Source organism: Archocentrus centrarchus, chromosome 1 (assembly GCF_007364275.1).
Source record: "Archocentrus centrarchus isolate MPI-CPG fArcCen1 chromosome 1, fArcCen1, whole genome shotgun sequence".
NCBI classification, from domain to species: domain Eukaryota; kingdom Metazoa; phylum Chordata; class Actinopteri; order Cichliformes; family Cichlidae; genus Archocentrus; species Archocentrus centrarchus.
Window position 1 is genome coordinate 17525801 of NC_044346.1, and position 13524 is coordinate 17539324.

The 13524-nt window shown below is 38.3% G+C and overlaps 1 protein-coding gene across 3 annotated transcripts; it reads right to left on the reverse strand.

Annotated features, from left to right (window-relative positions):
- Window positions 1-428: 428 nt before the first annotated feature.
- Window positions 429-9346, reverse strand: LOC115784467 (N-acyl-aromatic-L-amino acid amidohydrolase (carboxylate-forming) B-like). 3 transcript variants are annotated; one of them, XM_030735712.1, is made up of 8 exons: window positions 9311-9346; window positions 6301-6657; window positions 4226-4452; window positions 3931-4123; window positions 2809-2902; window positions 2623-2730; window positions 2361-2473; window positions 429-1395 (listed from the first exon to the last, which is right to left on the reverse strand). In XM_030735712.1, the coding sequence occupies exons 3-8, from the start codon at window positions 4450-4452 to the stop codon at window positions 1204-1206; spliced, it is 927 nt and encodes a 308-aa protein (XP_030591572.1). In that variant the 5' UTR covers window positions 6301-6657; window positions 9311-9346; the 3' UTR covers window positions 429-1203. The 3 variants fall into 3 exon arrangements, with proteins under 3 accessions (XP_030591572.1, XP_030591562.1, XP_030591554.1); XM_030735702.1 differs by lacking the exon at window positions 9311-9346 and adding an exon at window positions 7463-7542; XM_030735694.1 differs by lacking the exons at window positions 6301-6657; window positions 9311-9346 and adding an exon at window positions 5085-5315.
- Between the last annotated feature and the right edge of the window lie 4178 nt (window positions 9347-13524).

Consider the following 13524-nt stretch of genomic DNA (forward strand, 5'->3'; position numbering starts at 1 on the left):
AGAACCAGTGATCTTGTGATGGTGAGGTGTCGTTATCCATTTATCCCTCCAGAGTTCACTAGAATTGCTACTCCTTCCAGAGTTTTTGGTCAGATTTCACTCAAACTTGAACAGAACTTGGTCAGTTAATGGGTCTCAACCCAAACTGTGCTCAAGGTGAAGGTTAGTGATGTTACCCCTGACACTGAGGCTTCGAACTGCTAGGTTACTTATTGTGAAGCAGTGGGTCGGAGCTTGGTACTACGGAATAAGGTAAAATAAGTTCAGTGTGAGTATGTTACAAAAGATGTCTCTTTCCAATTATATTTGAAACCTGTGCAGATAGGAGCATGGAAAAAGATAAATTCTGATACCTAAACCACATCAATATAGAAAACATGAACTTTAAGTTGTATATTAATTATTTCATAGATGGAAACTCAGGCAGATGATTTTTAATATGGGATACAAAAAACAGATACATAAGATGCAGCTGGACTGCCAGGTCATTTAAGGAACTGTCACAACATACATTAATAAGTCTTATTATACACATGAAAGGTGCGCCACATTAGCAGAGCTTCATTTGGCTGTGCAACAATCACTGTTGCCAGTAGATGTCACCCAAGAGTGCTGGATGAAACTAAGTAGTGAAGCAATTTGTGACACAAGGGCACAAAAAGGTCCAGAAAGTCAAAAAGCCTCATTGTGCCATCACTAGTCAAGGTCATATTTGTTCTTTTATGGGCTCTTTTTTTCACTTTCCTAAGAATCACTCTCTCACAGTGTATTGGGACAAACTCATGTAAGGTGCACTCGTCTTTAAATGAATCCACGCTGATGCGTGTCACAGAAATTCTTTAAACTATAGGCACATCGACTGATGATCATATTCCTGTTAACTGAGCAGATCCATTTACTTTATGCAAGTCTAAATCAAGCTATCACACAAAATGATTCATGTTTTCATTTATTCAATATTGATGCAATCAAAAGATAATTGCATGTTAAATTCAGCTTAAAACAAATATAAAACACGTGGAAGATTTTAACTCTACAGCCTGTGCAATGCACCACTCAGCTAAAGCTCAAATAAGCTTAATTTTTAGAGGCTGTGTTAGTTATGACATCAAGTTTGTGAGTTCGCATATTTGAAATGATTAGAACACTTTTTTTCCCCCACTCATTATAATTCAAAATTGGGATATTTAAATTTAGTTGCTCTCAACCTGTCAAATTTATGGACGGAAATGTCAGCTTTATCTTTCGACCTAAATGGAAAGCAATCTTCTTCTCGTAGTAGGCACACTCATTCACAAAGAATGGGTAGAGCTCTTCATCGTCATACTTCACAGTCTCCCCGGAAAATGACAGGAATATGGGGTCGCCTCGCTGGAGAAGCTTGAAGTCATTATCCTGGAGAAAGACATGCAAATATGGCATTTACTGTTTGGCAGTCTCATAAATAGGTTTGTTGCATCTTTGAATTCATGAATGTAAATGTTCAGGTGAAACCACTTTGTGAAGGATTGTTTACGGCTAAACGTCTACACAACCTCTCAAAGATACTTGAGGGTGTGAGGGAGTTTGCCAGTGCAGACCATGTTTATTTTGTGGGCTTGGACACTGGACCGTGTTCACTTTCTGGTAGGGGCGCTTTGGAAGTCTGGGGTATAGAGCCTGTTGTTGAGCTATTTGGTGCCTGCATAACTACAGCCAGAGCATGGATGCATTGCCTAGGATAAGTCAGTTTCAATCACAGTGGTCTTTAGACTCTCAGATTTGTCTCAGATTCTGTTCATAACTTTTATGGACAATTTCTGTGTGGTGGCATTAGGACCACTTCTCTGCTTCTTGCAGATCGAGTGGTCCTCTTGGTTTTGTCAAGTGATGATCTCGGTGCAATCTGCAGCTGCATAGTAGCTGTGATGAGAATTATCACCTCCAACTCTGAAGCCATTTTTTCAACACCAGAAAGTGGTGGATTCCCTATTTTGGGTTGGGAATGAGTTTCTGCATCAAGTTAAGGTCTGAGTTCCTGCCTGCACCTCTGGCCACTATTTGTGACACAAAGAGTAAAATTGCTGAATTGCCGGAAATGAGCTTTCTCTGAAGGATGTCTGGTCTTTGCCTTTGAGACAGAGTGAGGAGCTCTTTCATGTGGGAGGGGCTCAGAGTAGAGCTGCTGCTCCTCTACATGGAAACAAGCAGTTTGGGTGATTCAGGCATCTGACTAGGATACCTCCTGAACACCTTTAAGTAATGGGCATATCTGAATGTTTCAAACAAGCCCATTTGGAAGGAGACCCTGGGATAGATCCAGGACAGACTGGAGAGGTTATGTCTCGCAGCTGGCTAGGAAGCACCTATTTGTACTGTACCTGTAGCTGGCAGTGTATGGCAGCAGTGATTTCACCGGTCACTGCATCCCTTGGGTAATCTACACTTTTCACCAAAGTGTATACTTCCACTTCACCCCCTTCAAATGTGCTTCCTGGTGAGAGAGGACAGTGTCAGTGATGCTGGCTTGCTCAAGACAGAATAAAAGTTGCAGAGTTACTGGAGTCATTTCACATTAAGAGACTCGGTTAATCAGATAGGAGCGAGCAAGCACAGTATTTTTAAAGGGGGGGTCTTTCTTACCAGAATTGAATTCCTGAAGCCAGCTGAATATATGATCCACCGCCTCTTTCACCATGTTATAGATATCAGCTCTGAGCACACCATTAGGCTGTGGACCAACCTCTATTGCTACAAAGAGCAGGAGAAACAATCATCTAAATATTTAATAAGCTCAGTTATGCAGAAGATGCAGTCAGGCACACTTACCAAATCCATGCTTGCCCACTGACTCTAAAGAATAAGCCTCAGAGATAGGTAGGTCCAGCTGGATTGCTCGAATGTCCACAGAAGTCATTTTACTCTGAAAACCAAATATTTTTTACTGTTGACTGCACAGCACGCTTCAGTATTGGAGGCTGAGCTTTAAAATAAACTATATGTATCACTTTATCCTGGATTTTGCTCATACCTTTATATTCTGATTTTATGACATTAATAAGCCATAATTACTTGAGTGATGTACAAGCAACATACACATACTGTAGAGTGCTTTGATGAGGCAGAAATTAAAGCAAAGACAGGTGGCATGGTTGTTGGCGCTAGACAGGCTGGTGTGAGTATCTTCTGATGGCTGCTTCCAGCAGGATAACATACAATGTCACAAAGCTCAAATCATCTCAAACTGGTTTCATGAACATGACAATGAGTTCCCTATGAACCCTGGCCTCCACAGTCACCAGATCTCAGTCCTAGAGTGTACCTTTGGAATGATGGGGAACAAGAGAAGCTCATCGTGGATGTGTATGCATGACGCTATCATGTCAATATGGAGCAAAATCTCTGAGGAATGTTTTCAGCACCTTGTTGAATCTGTGCCACAAAGAGTTAAGGTCGTTCTGTAGGTAAAAAGGGGGTCCATGCCAGTACTAGCAAAGTGTACCCAATAAAGTGACCAGTGAGTGGATATTATAGCAAAATGTAACACATCTTTTTATCACTACCAACTTGATACTTTTGGCTTTTAGCAAAACATTTTGGATGAACTGACATGAGTTTTCACTCATCCAGTAAAATATCTCATGCCAAATAACTGCTGAACATGGTAAACATTGTATCTATTATTTGTTTTGTTTTCCATTCTTGCTTTTAAAAACAGCTCTGACATTGATTGATACCAATCAATAATCTATCACTACAAAGATTGTTCTCATGTGTAGCTTACTCAGAGTTTCATTAAAATGTAACTTATTTAAACTTAAAGATATATCAGACCATCAGGAGCTCACAGTTCATACATGTGAACATTGGTATTATTCTCTACATTGGAAAGGTTATAGATTCAAATTTCACTTGTATTACTACAAATATCTGTCTTTTGTACTACTGTACCTGTATGTATTTGAGAATGTGCAGGGTGACCCAGTCTATGGAATAAAAGATGAAGCAGAGGCCCATGTTGGAAGTGGTATTGTGGATGTCTATGAGCAGGTCCACGGCCTCTTCGCTTCCTTTGGGCCCAACTTGAGCATTCAGCTCCTGCGCTCGCTTCAGTTCATAGGGTGTTGAATCTGTTACAGGGGAACTAGAGTCCAGAAAATAAAACAAGACGTCTTTCACACATGGCAGATTTTAAGTTAAAAGTTTTAACTTTGCCATCGCAATTTACTTTTTTTTTTTTTTTTACCTCAGCAAGTCTGAGGTGAAACAGCGGTTAAGGTCGGTTTCTATGTATCTCCTGCACGCCTCCACAGCCCGTGGGTTTGATAGGATAATGGAGACAGAAAGAGATCCAGTTTTATCCATCTTCTGTTTCTGCATCTCTCTCACCATGTACACCCCTGTCATCTCATTTCCATGAGTGCCACCACAAATGGCAACCCTGGACAGTGGTGGGAAAGAGACAGACTCCATCTGTTTCCAGGAAAAAGGAAAGAGGGCATTAGCTGAATGTTTAATGTTCTTTTTTGTTGTATCAACAAAAAAACTGACAATGTCCTGACTGACTGATGCACTGAGTAAATGGGGTATAACCTTCAAACTTTTGAGATGCAAGTTAAGGAAAGACACAGAACACAACTGAGCTTTTTCTAATTAAATGACAGTACTGTTGAATTTAGATTCAGACAATAAAATAATAAAATAAAAACAAGCTGCTGCTTGCTAGATGAATGCACAACTGTTCTGAATAAAAAGGAGGAAAAAAAATGCAACTTGCTCAATCTAAATTCAACAGTCATAATTTTTGTGGAATAATATGTGCTCCAAATCTGTTAGTACAGGAAACTTTATGGTAAAATTTATTAATGATTTCTTTGCTTCATGAGCCTTGCATCTTTTTGTAATCCTACTTTGGAGAGAAGATCCCAGACAAGTTAAGATTTAACTGAGTCACAGAGTCCAAGACAGCCACTCATTTACAAATGGACACAACATACACTGCTCAAAAAAAAGTGGACACTCACAGTACACAACAGAATGAGCTAAACTTCAGGGATTTGAATCTGTCTGTTTAAGAAGCATAAACCATTGTGAATCCATTTCACCTGCTTTGGTGCAAACAGCTGACAACAGCTGCACTGGAGAGGGAACTCCCCAAAAAGGGATGGTTTTATCTTGTCCTTACCCTTATCCCTGTGTAAGTATATAAGTACAGTAGCAGTCAAACGTTTGGACACATTTACCCTGGTACTGAATATAATAATATCAATAAAACTCTTAGTGGCATAAGTGATAATTTCCTGCATCAGTTTAGTGTATTCTGCCTGTGTGTAATCATTAAGGGTGATTTAAGACAGCAGAGGTTGGGAAACCATTAACCACCTCTAATCCTCTGGAACTTCTCTGATAACAAAAATTAACCAAGGTAGTTTGTTTTTAGCTTTTTTGGTCACTTTTTGAAATTAATAGGTCTTACCGCCTTTGTTTTCTTCTCACCACAAATACTGTCTTAAGAATTCAGAAGTGCAGGAGCTAAAATATTATAAAGTGACGAAACAAATGTTGCTCTCAAGTCTGTACTTATTTGGAAACGATGAAAAAAAAAAAAAGTCTTAAATAAATACTCAGTTTAAACCAGAAGGCTGCATTTTATTAGGCGACGGTGTTATAAAACCACCTTTTCTAACACTGCTCACCCTTCCAAGGTCCACACTAGGAACCAGAGGGATCACACATCTGCTGCCAGAGGCCACAACTTAGTGAGGGACATTCAGTGACTGTCCTCAGTTGAGCCCTTTTATAACTCTTTGTGCAACTGTCATTAAAAGATTTTATACTTTACATTTCAACATGTACATTTATTCTTATCAAGAATAAGCAATTAAAAGTGGCTATTTTACACACACGTATTCTTTATGCTAGTTATGTCATCTGAACACTGCAGTGTCCTTAAACTGATTATACTCCAGTGACCACTGACATAATGCCAAGTGAAGAACTGGATCCACTATTTGCACTGTAAGTGATGACAATACATGCCAGTAAACAATCACATTATAATGTGGTTGTAAGCAGTAAGAACTGTTTAGTCACATGTTTAGACATTTGTGAAGTCTGGTGTGTAATACTATTTTTCTACACTGCTGTCTACTGGAGAACATCAACTACAACAGCAGCGGTAAAAGAGGAAAATCAAAATCGTAAAAACCTTACAGATTCTTTTTAAGACTCTAGCAGCCTGCCTCTATTGATACGTTGCATTACAAACCAGAGCAGCCAATAAAACATGCATAAAACCATGTTTAAGACTTCATGTCTTACCTTTCATGTCAAAAGCCAGCCTTGTTTAGCATTCACTGGACTTCATCAACCTTTGAACCTTAGAGGGGATGTCCTATCGGGGCAGTATTTCTTCATTTCATAACTTAGGCACTCAGCAGCTGATTAGCTCTCCTCCATTCAAACACACAGGAAGAAAGCACAAACCAGCCCACTTTGATTTACAGCACGCCTTCAGGCTTCCTTGTGTTTTTACCTTCTTACAGCAGCCATCCTCTATCTCTTTCTTCAGATCAAATTTCATTTTTGTGATGTAACAGGAAGTCACTCAGTTATTTTATGCCAAGCCAGCAGGAGCCGCTCTCATTGCTCTTTGGCCTGCAGTGCAACACTGAGGTCCTGCAACAACAACAACAACAACAACAACAACAACTAAATGGCACAGTTAAAATACTCCACTGATGCTAAACTGGGAACCCAGAACCTTGGCAGATATCAGATGGATGCTTTATTGCAACTGTATTAAACACTCAACTGCCTACTATAAATAAATATATTTGATCATTTATCGGCAAACAAAACAGAAAATGATCATTACATTAATAATGGATGCCTCTGGGCAAACGTGTATTTAATTTTCTGTTTAATGGGTACCGGCTGCAGAAAGGTGCAACAGTATAAACTAATATGGGTAGAATTTTCTTGTGGGCATCAGCAGTTCATGTACATCTTTTAGCACCAGTCAGCACTGATTCCCAAGTCTCTCAAACATTTACAAACACAAGACAAGTCAGGAAGCATGTAGTGTCTACAGCTGTGGCTAGAAGTTTTGAGAATGACAAGTACTGTTTTTCATAAAGTTTACTGCTTCACTTTTTATGATTGGAATCTGCATACACTCCAGAATGTTATGAAGAGTGATCAGATGAATTGCAAATAATTGCAAACTCCCTCTTTGCCATGAAAATGAACCCCCCCCCCCCCCCCCCCCCAAAAAAAAAAATTTAAACTCTAAAAACACTGAAGCAGCGAACTTTGTGAAAATCAACAATTGAGCCATTCTCAAAACATTTGGCCGCGACTGCACATGTGACCCTTGTTGCAGGTGTGGGAACCTGGCGATGAACATTTTTCCACCTCTAATCACCTCATGAATGAATCTAGTTTAGGAATCGATAATATAAAATTTGAAAAAGTTAATTACCTCACAACTTTGAAATCTTTCCACTCCATACAACCCTCTGTCCTCTCACACCCTGCAACTCTGGAGAGAGGCCCTTAGCTCCATTTAGACATGTAATCCTTTTTGATCTGTCGCTGGATGATAAGCTGCTTCCTCTCACTCACTCACTCTGTCGCTCTCTCTTTCTCATTCTTTGCTTCGGTCTGGCAGTTCATTTCATTCACTCAATTTCACTTCTTTTAGCTTTGACTCTGCCGGCTTTGCTCACTAATGACTTTCCAATTTAGCAAATATAGATATTTCATCTTTGATTCCCTAGAAAGACTGATGCAGGGGAGGGATTTTTTTGTGTTTGTTTCCTGACATTTGTCAGGAAGTGGCTGCATAGAACAGTGGTTTACACATTTGCCTAACAAGTGAAAGATCCCTGGTTTGATTCCATTTGATTTGGGTCAGAAAGGGCATCAGGTGAAAAAAATAAATCTGCCAAATCAAATATGCAGAGTTACCAGTCTTGTTAATAAGAGAGCAGCTAAAAGTAGATCTATTTGTCAGAAACACTCCAAAAGGGACACAGCCAGTTTCCATCTACAGTCCATGGAAAGACAGACACAAAACACTAATGCAATTAAATACAAATTAATAAAAAACCCAACATACAGTCATCTGTCTATCGTGACACTGAACAAAGTACAATATATATTAATTTCACAGGTTCAACTTAACAGACAAAAGTGTTGTCGTCTTTTAAGAAAATCTTAGAGGTAAAAAAAAACGTTTTTCACATGCAACAACAAACTGAGCGAAGAAAATGTTTTGTTTATGCAGAAAAAGATGAATAATCAGAAATGAAATCATTGGATAGTTGACCCAGTAAACTCAGCTCAGACCTGTTTACCGGTCTCAGCAGGGTGTGCTGCAGAGAAGGCATCACTGAGCAGACAGGGGTACAAAGCTAAATACTTTGTTAAAAAAACAAAAAAAAAAACCCAAATCATTATTGCTACAATTAATATGTTTTGCTGTGATGTGCATGCTAACAGTGCTGCAACTATAATAAAGCAGACAGTGTGTAGATATTTCAAAGTAAAAGCTTTCCAAATGTGTACACTGTGTTTGTTAAGTTATAAGAAAGGAAATAAAGGCCCAATTTATGTAATGTCAGTGTCTCTTTGTTTCTATGGAAAAGAGAGTTGGTCCAAAAGACAAAGGTTACTAGCTAATGAACCAGGGTAGACTAAATTTTAACTTTCCAAGAACACTAAGAAAGTTCTTTTTTTCTCTTAAAGTTAAAAATTAAACTCTCTGAGGAAGGACTAGGGTATTATTCAGCAACAAACATCCTGAATGGGTAAGATAAGAGATTCCTTTATTGATCCCCAGGGGGGAAATTTGGATGTTACAGCACAAGTATGGGGTAACATGCAGGAAAAAAAGAGATTATAAGAAAAAAGAGATACAATTGTATAGAAATAAATAACTATTCTCAAAAAAACAAGCACACACTGCATCCACTAGCAGGGGATAAGTTGCACTTAAAATGACTTAAAATGAGGCGGAAATAGTGTAGTTTGGAAAGAAACGACTGTGCGCTGCCTCATTCATTAATAACTATAAATCTATAAGGGAAAAAACAAACAAACTAATGAAATAGAAACTGAGCAATATTCATCCATAATACACAAACCAGAGACGGGTTTATGGGTTCACTCTCTCACACATCATTGCCATGTTCATTCACCTTTGCAACTAAGTTAAATAATGCAGTCTGTTTGAAATGTTTGGTTTTTTTTGCTAAATGAGGGGCTTTACTTTGGCCTGCCATTATTTTATGGTGCATTAATTACATTCCTGCTGTCTTAAAGTTACCTGTCTGACGCGCCAGTCCTTCCTGGTTTATTTGGCTGAGGGTGGAACACGCTGACATAGTGACGTTGAAATACTAACAAAAGGACCAGACCATGACCTGTGACAGCATGGGGGGATGCTGTTCGCTTTACCTCTGGCTTTAAAATGGTTTAACCCGTGAGTGTAAAGATGTGTCAATTTATTAATAGCTTGTTTTAGAGACGTATATTTTTAAGTAGCTGACCTTTTTAAAAGTTATAGTTCAAACTGCTTCTTTGACGATGAGTAGTATTTCCTCACTACTTAAGGGCTCTACTTCTTTACATTGTATTTCTTGGCATAATTTTACGGCTGTTTTGGGGTGAAATGAAACCATTTCTGGACAGTAAGTATATATATATATTAGGGGTGGGACTTTAACGCGTTAATTTCGATTAATTACTTACGGGGAAATTAACGCGTTAAAAATTTTAACGCATTTTAATCGCACTTTGCACCGTGGAACGTTTCTCAGTGCACGAGTTCCCGGCATACAGATTATATCGACGCACAATGTCCAAATTAGGGGCTGCATCCTGCGAAGGACCCGGCCCACGTCTTTCGCAGCCCACGAACACCACAAAGGCCGGAAGTGAGCAGCTAGCCTTCATATCAGCTGCCGTCACCTCTGCGTAGCTCATGTCGCCTAGCAACCGTGAGTGCGAAGCACAGCTGTGTAACAGCAGCTGTTAAACGGAGAACGAACTTTTTCTCCTTTTTGTGGTTCAATTTTAAGTCTTTAATTCAAAATAAGCTGTTAAAACAAGCATAACACATTTCAACATCAAGGAATACAGCTGAGTGAATGATTAATTTCCAACTATAACAAGTGAGACATTAATGTTGAATAAAACTATCCAGTTATGATGCTTAACTTTAATTTCAGGTGTTTGCTTATCACAGGAGCACTGCCACCCTTTGTTGGTCTGTGTAGTAGACTGGTGGGAAAATAAACAAAATTTTGAAGTTTAAGCTTATTGATTCATTCATCAACTAAACTTAAATTAATATTTCTCATGTCCAATATTGAAATGCGATTAAAATGCGATTAATTTCGATTAATTAATTACAAAGCTTGTAATTAATTCGATTATTTTTTTTAATCGAGTCCCACCCCCTAATATATATATATATATATATATATATATATATATATATATAAAACCCTAAAGAGATTTCTTCAAGGTTTTGGTTTTGACACCATTACACTGACATTAAATGAGTGTAATGTTTGAGCCACATGGTAAATAGCTTACTACTATTATTGAATGAGAATGTAACTGTTACTTAGATGATTCAGAGTAAGCAGACGTTCATTGTTAGTGTACTACCCAGTTTCAAGCTGTTCTCAAATGCTAGACACAATACATGTCACACATATCCAACTATGATTATTATTAAGAACAAAATGATAAAAAAGCATCTTTAAAAGTTTATTCAGCCGACTGGGTCAAGTTCCTGTTCTCAGCCCATTCTGCTGTGATTTGGTTCTCACTGATCAAACTTCACACAGAGATCAGACACCCACCCACACCCCCTGTTGTTGCTCCCTAGTAAATAAATGATGCCTGAATTATTCAATACAAAAAGCAGGTAACAATTTAGGGTACAGTTAATGATACTATCAGCTGTTACTAAATAGCTTGCGACCTTTTTGGTATGGAAGCCAGGGCGTGTTTACAAGAGTTTTGAACACTGACATTTTAGACAGGGAGTGGCCCCGAAGAGGTGGCCTCTGGGTAATGAGTTCTTGCTGAGAGGAAACAGACTCTCTGACCTTCAGACTTTCTTTTGGTCTTTTCTCAGTGTGCGTAGCTTAGAACGGCAGACAGTCTCTTTGATAAAACCCAGCAGAGTGCAACCTTTCAATAAATAAATATATAATAGTAACAAATTTTTAGTTAAAGGGATGCCACTTTGTAAAACAGTAATAATATGGAAATGAAACAACCCACATTACAATGGAGCTCATAAAAGCAAGATGCTCAAAGTGCTCTTTGCTCTGATGCATTCATGGCAACACATCAAATAACTTCTTTAATTAATATTATACATACTGAGGTTAATAATGCAACACTCAGCAATAGCAGAGTCAAAGGCTAGATTTCAGAAACACAGACTTCAGTCCTCCTGATGCACCCATCTTTTTAATAGTTCATACATTATTTTCTTTAGTTATACAGCCTGAGTCAGTGACTATATATTTTCTGTAAATTTTATGAGCCAGTGTGGAGGATTGAATGCGTGTCTACAGGAACACTTTGCAGAGAAAATGCTAAAAACATTATTTTGTTATAGAATAAGTTGTTTTTTTTTTTTGTTCAGCTAATACACAAAGTAATGTTTTCATTCATTTTTTAATTTCCATTTTTATTAACAACTTTTTGGGTGCAACAGCAGTTTGCTCTCAATCATCATGATGTGACAACATTAAAATCAACAGAGACTTCTAGTGATGTGGCAACGAAGGGTAGAAGCATTTTTTATGAAAAAAAAAATATAGTTATTGTTTTTAATCTGCTGTCAGGAAAAAGTTTATCCCACAGACAGAAAACTGACTCAGGATACTTTATAGAACATTTTAGGTCATTTTAGATATAGGACAGGAGTGCTACATCCAAAATTTGGGATGATTTTGTCCTAACTTTACACAGGAAATATGCAGCAGCCTAAAGAGCTTAACTATATTCAACACTTAAAGGATTTACTGAACTTTATTCTCTATAAACAATTCTATAAATATGACCTGTTAAGTCAGGCTAGCCTATGGGTTCTCACAGTGGTTGAACCTATTACATAATACAGACAAACCCATAAAATCCACCACCATAAGCTTTGCTTCAGATGAAACAGCTATTAAGGATTTAACAGTATCACCCTCAGGCTGATTTAAAGCTTCAGACAGAGCGAACGCTGCATCAACATTTTTGTGCCTTTAGAATTAAACTGATTTTTGAAGTTTTGATTAAAATATGAGCGAAAACAACAAAGTGTCATGGTCCAGGGCTGGTGGCCCAGTGTTTTGAGTTCTTTTGTGAAGTTCTGTTTTGTTGTATTGTTTGGGTTGTGTTTCTTGGCTTTTCTCACAGTTTAGATCCTCAGTGTGTTATGGTTGTTGTTCTGTTATTTAGTTATTTGTATGTTTTTCTGATTTCCCTTTGTCCTGGTCTTCCCTGTGTTCCTGTGTTTTGTCCATGTCTTGGCCCTTCTTTGTTTAGTCTCCCTTCGGGTGGGTTCCTTGTGTTGGGTATTTGGGTTCTGTGTATCCTAGTCCTCATGTTTTGTTAAGTCTGCGTGTGCATCGTGGTGAATCACTTCCTATTTTATTTTGACAGTCTTTGTGTTTAGTTTCACTTCCTCTGTGTTATTAGTTTCATTTGCTTCACCTGTTGTTCCCTGTTGTTTCCACTCTTCCTGATTTCCTTGTGTGTTTAATCCCTCAGGTTTTCTCTGTTCTTTGTTGTGGTGTCATCAGTGTTTCCCCTCCTTAGCTGTGTGTTTTTCTAGTTTAGTGATTTGTTTTTTCATTTTCTCCCAGGCTTCATGTTTAGTTTAGCCTTGGTTGAGATTTTGAGTTTTTGTGTTTTGTATCATTCAGGCCCTCAGCAAATAAAGCTGTTTTGAGTTTAGTTTTTGTCTCGTGTCCTGCATTTGGATCCATCCCCTCCCTGCCACACAGCCCACACATGACACAAAGAACTTTGAGGCATGCACTTAAAACTGAAACTGCATTTACTCTTAAACACTCCAGCAAGCTTGAGAATTGGATCTTTCTTGTGGCGTTCCACCAGGCGTAAGCGTCCACCTGTGGTTCCACCAACAGGAGGAACTTTTAAAACCTGGACCAGGTGCAGGAGTCCAAAAGGGTGTTAACAGTAAGATCTAAGTCCTCACTTAAGCCAGTGCATTTAGTGTCTGTAATTTATAAAAACCAGAAACCATCCCTTTGGTTAAAACTCCTTTGTCACTTCTTCTAATGAAAAGAGGAATGTGATAAATTCCAAAGGCTTGTAATATGGATGGGATACTGTTATGGCAGTCCAGGAAGTGTCTAGCCATTGGCTAATTAATATTTCATACAGGTAATAGCATCTGCATTGCAAGCCTTCGAGTTTTTCACGTTTTTTGGAGTAAACGTGACCACGTCATAAGCATAAAAGCATTTAAAATTGTATTTAAATTTGTAGGTCTTTTTT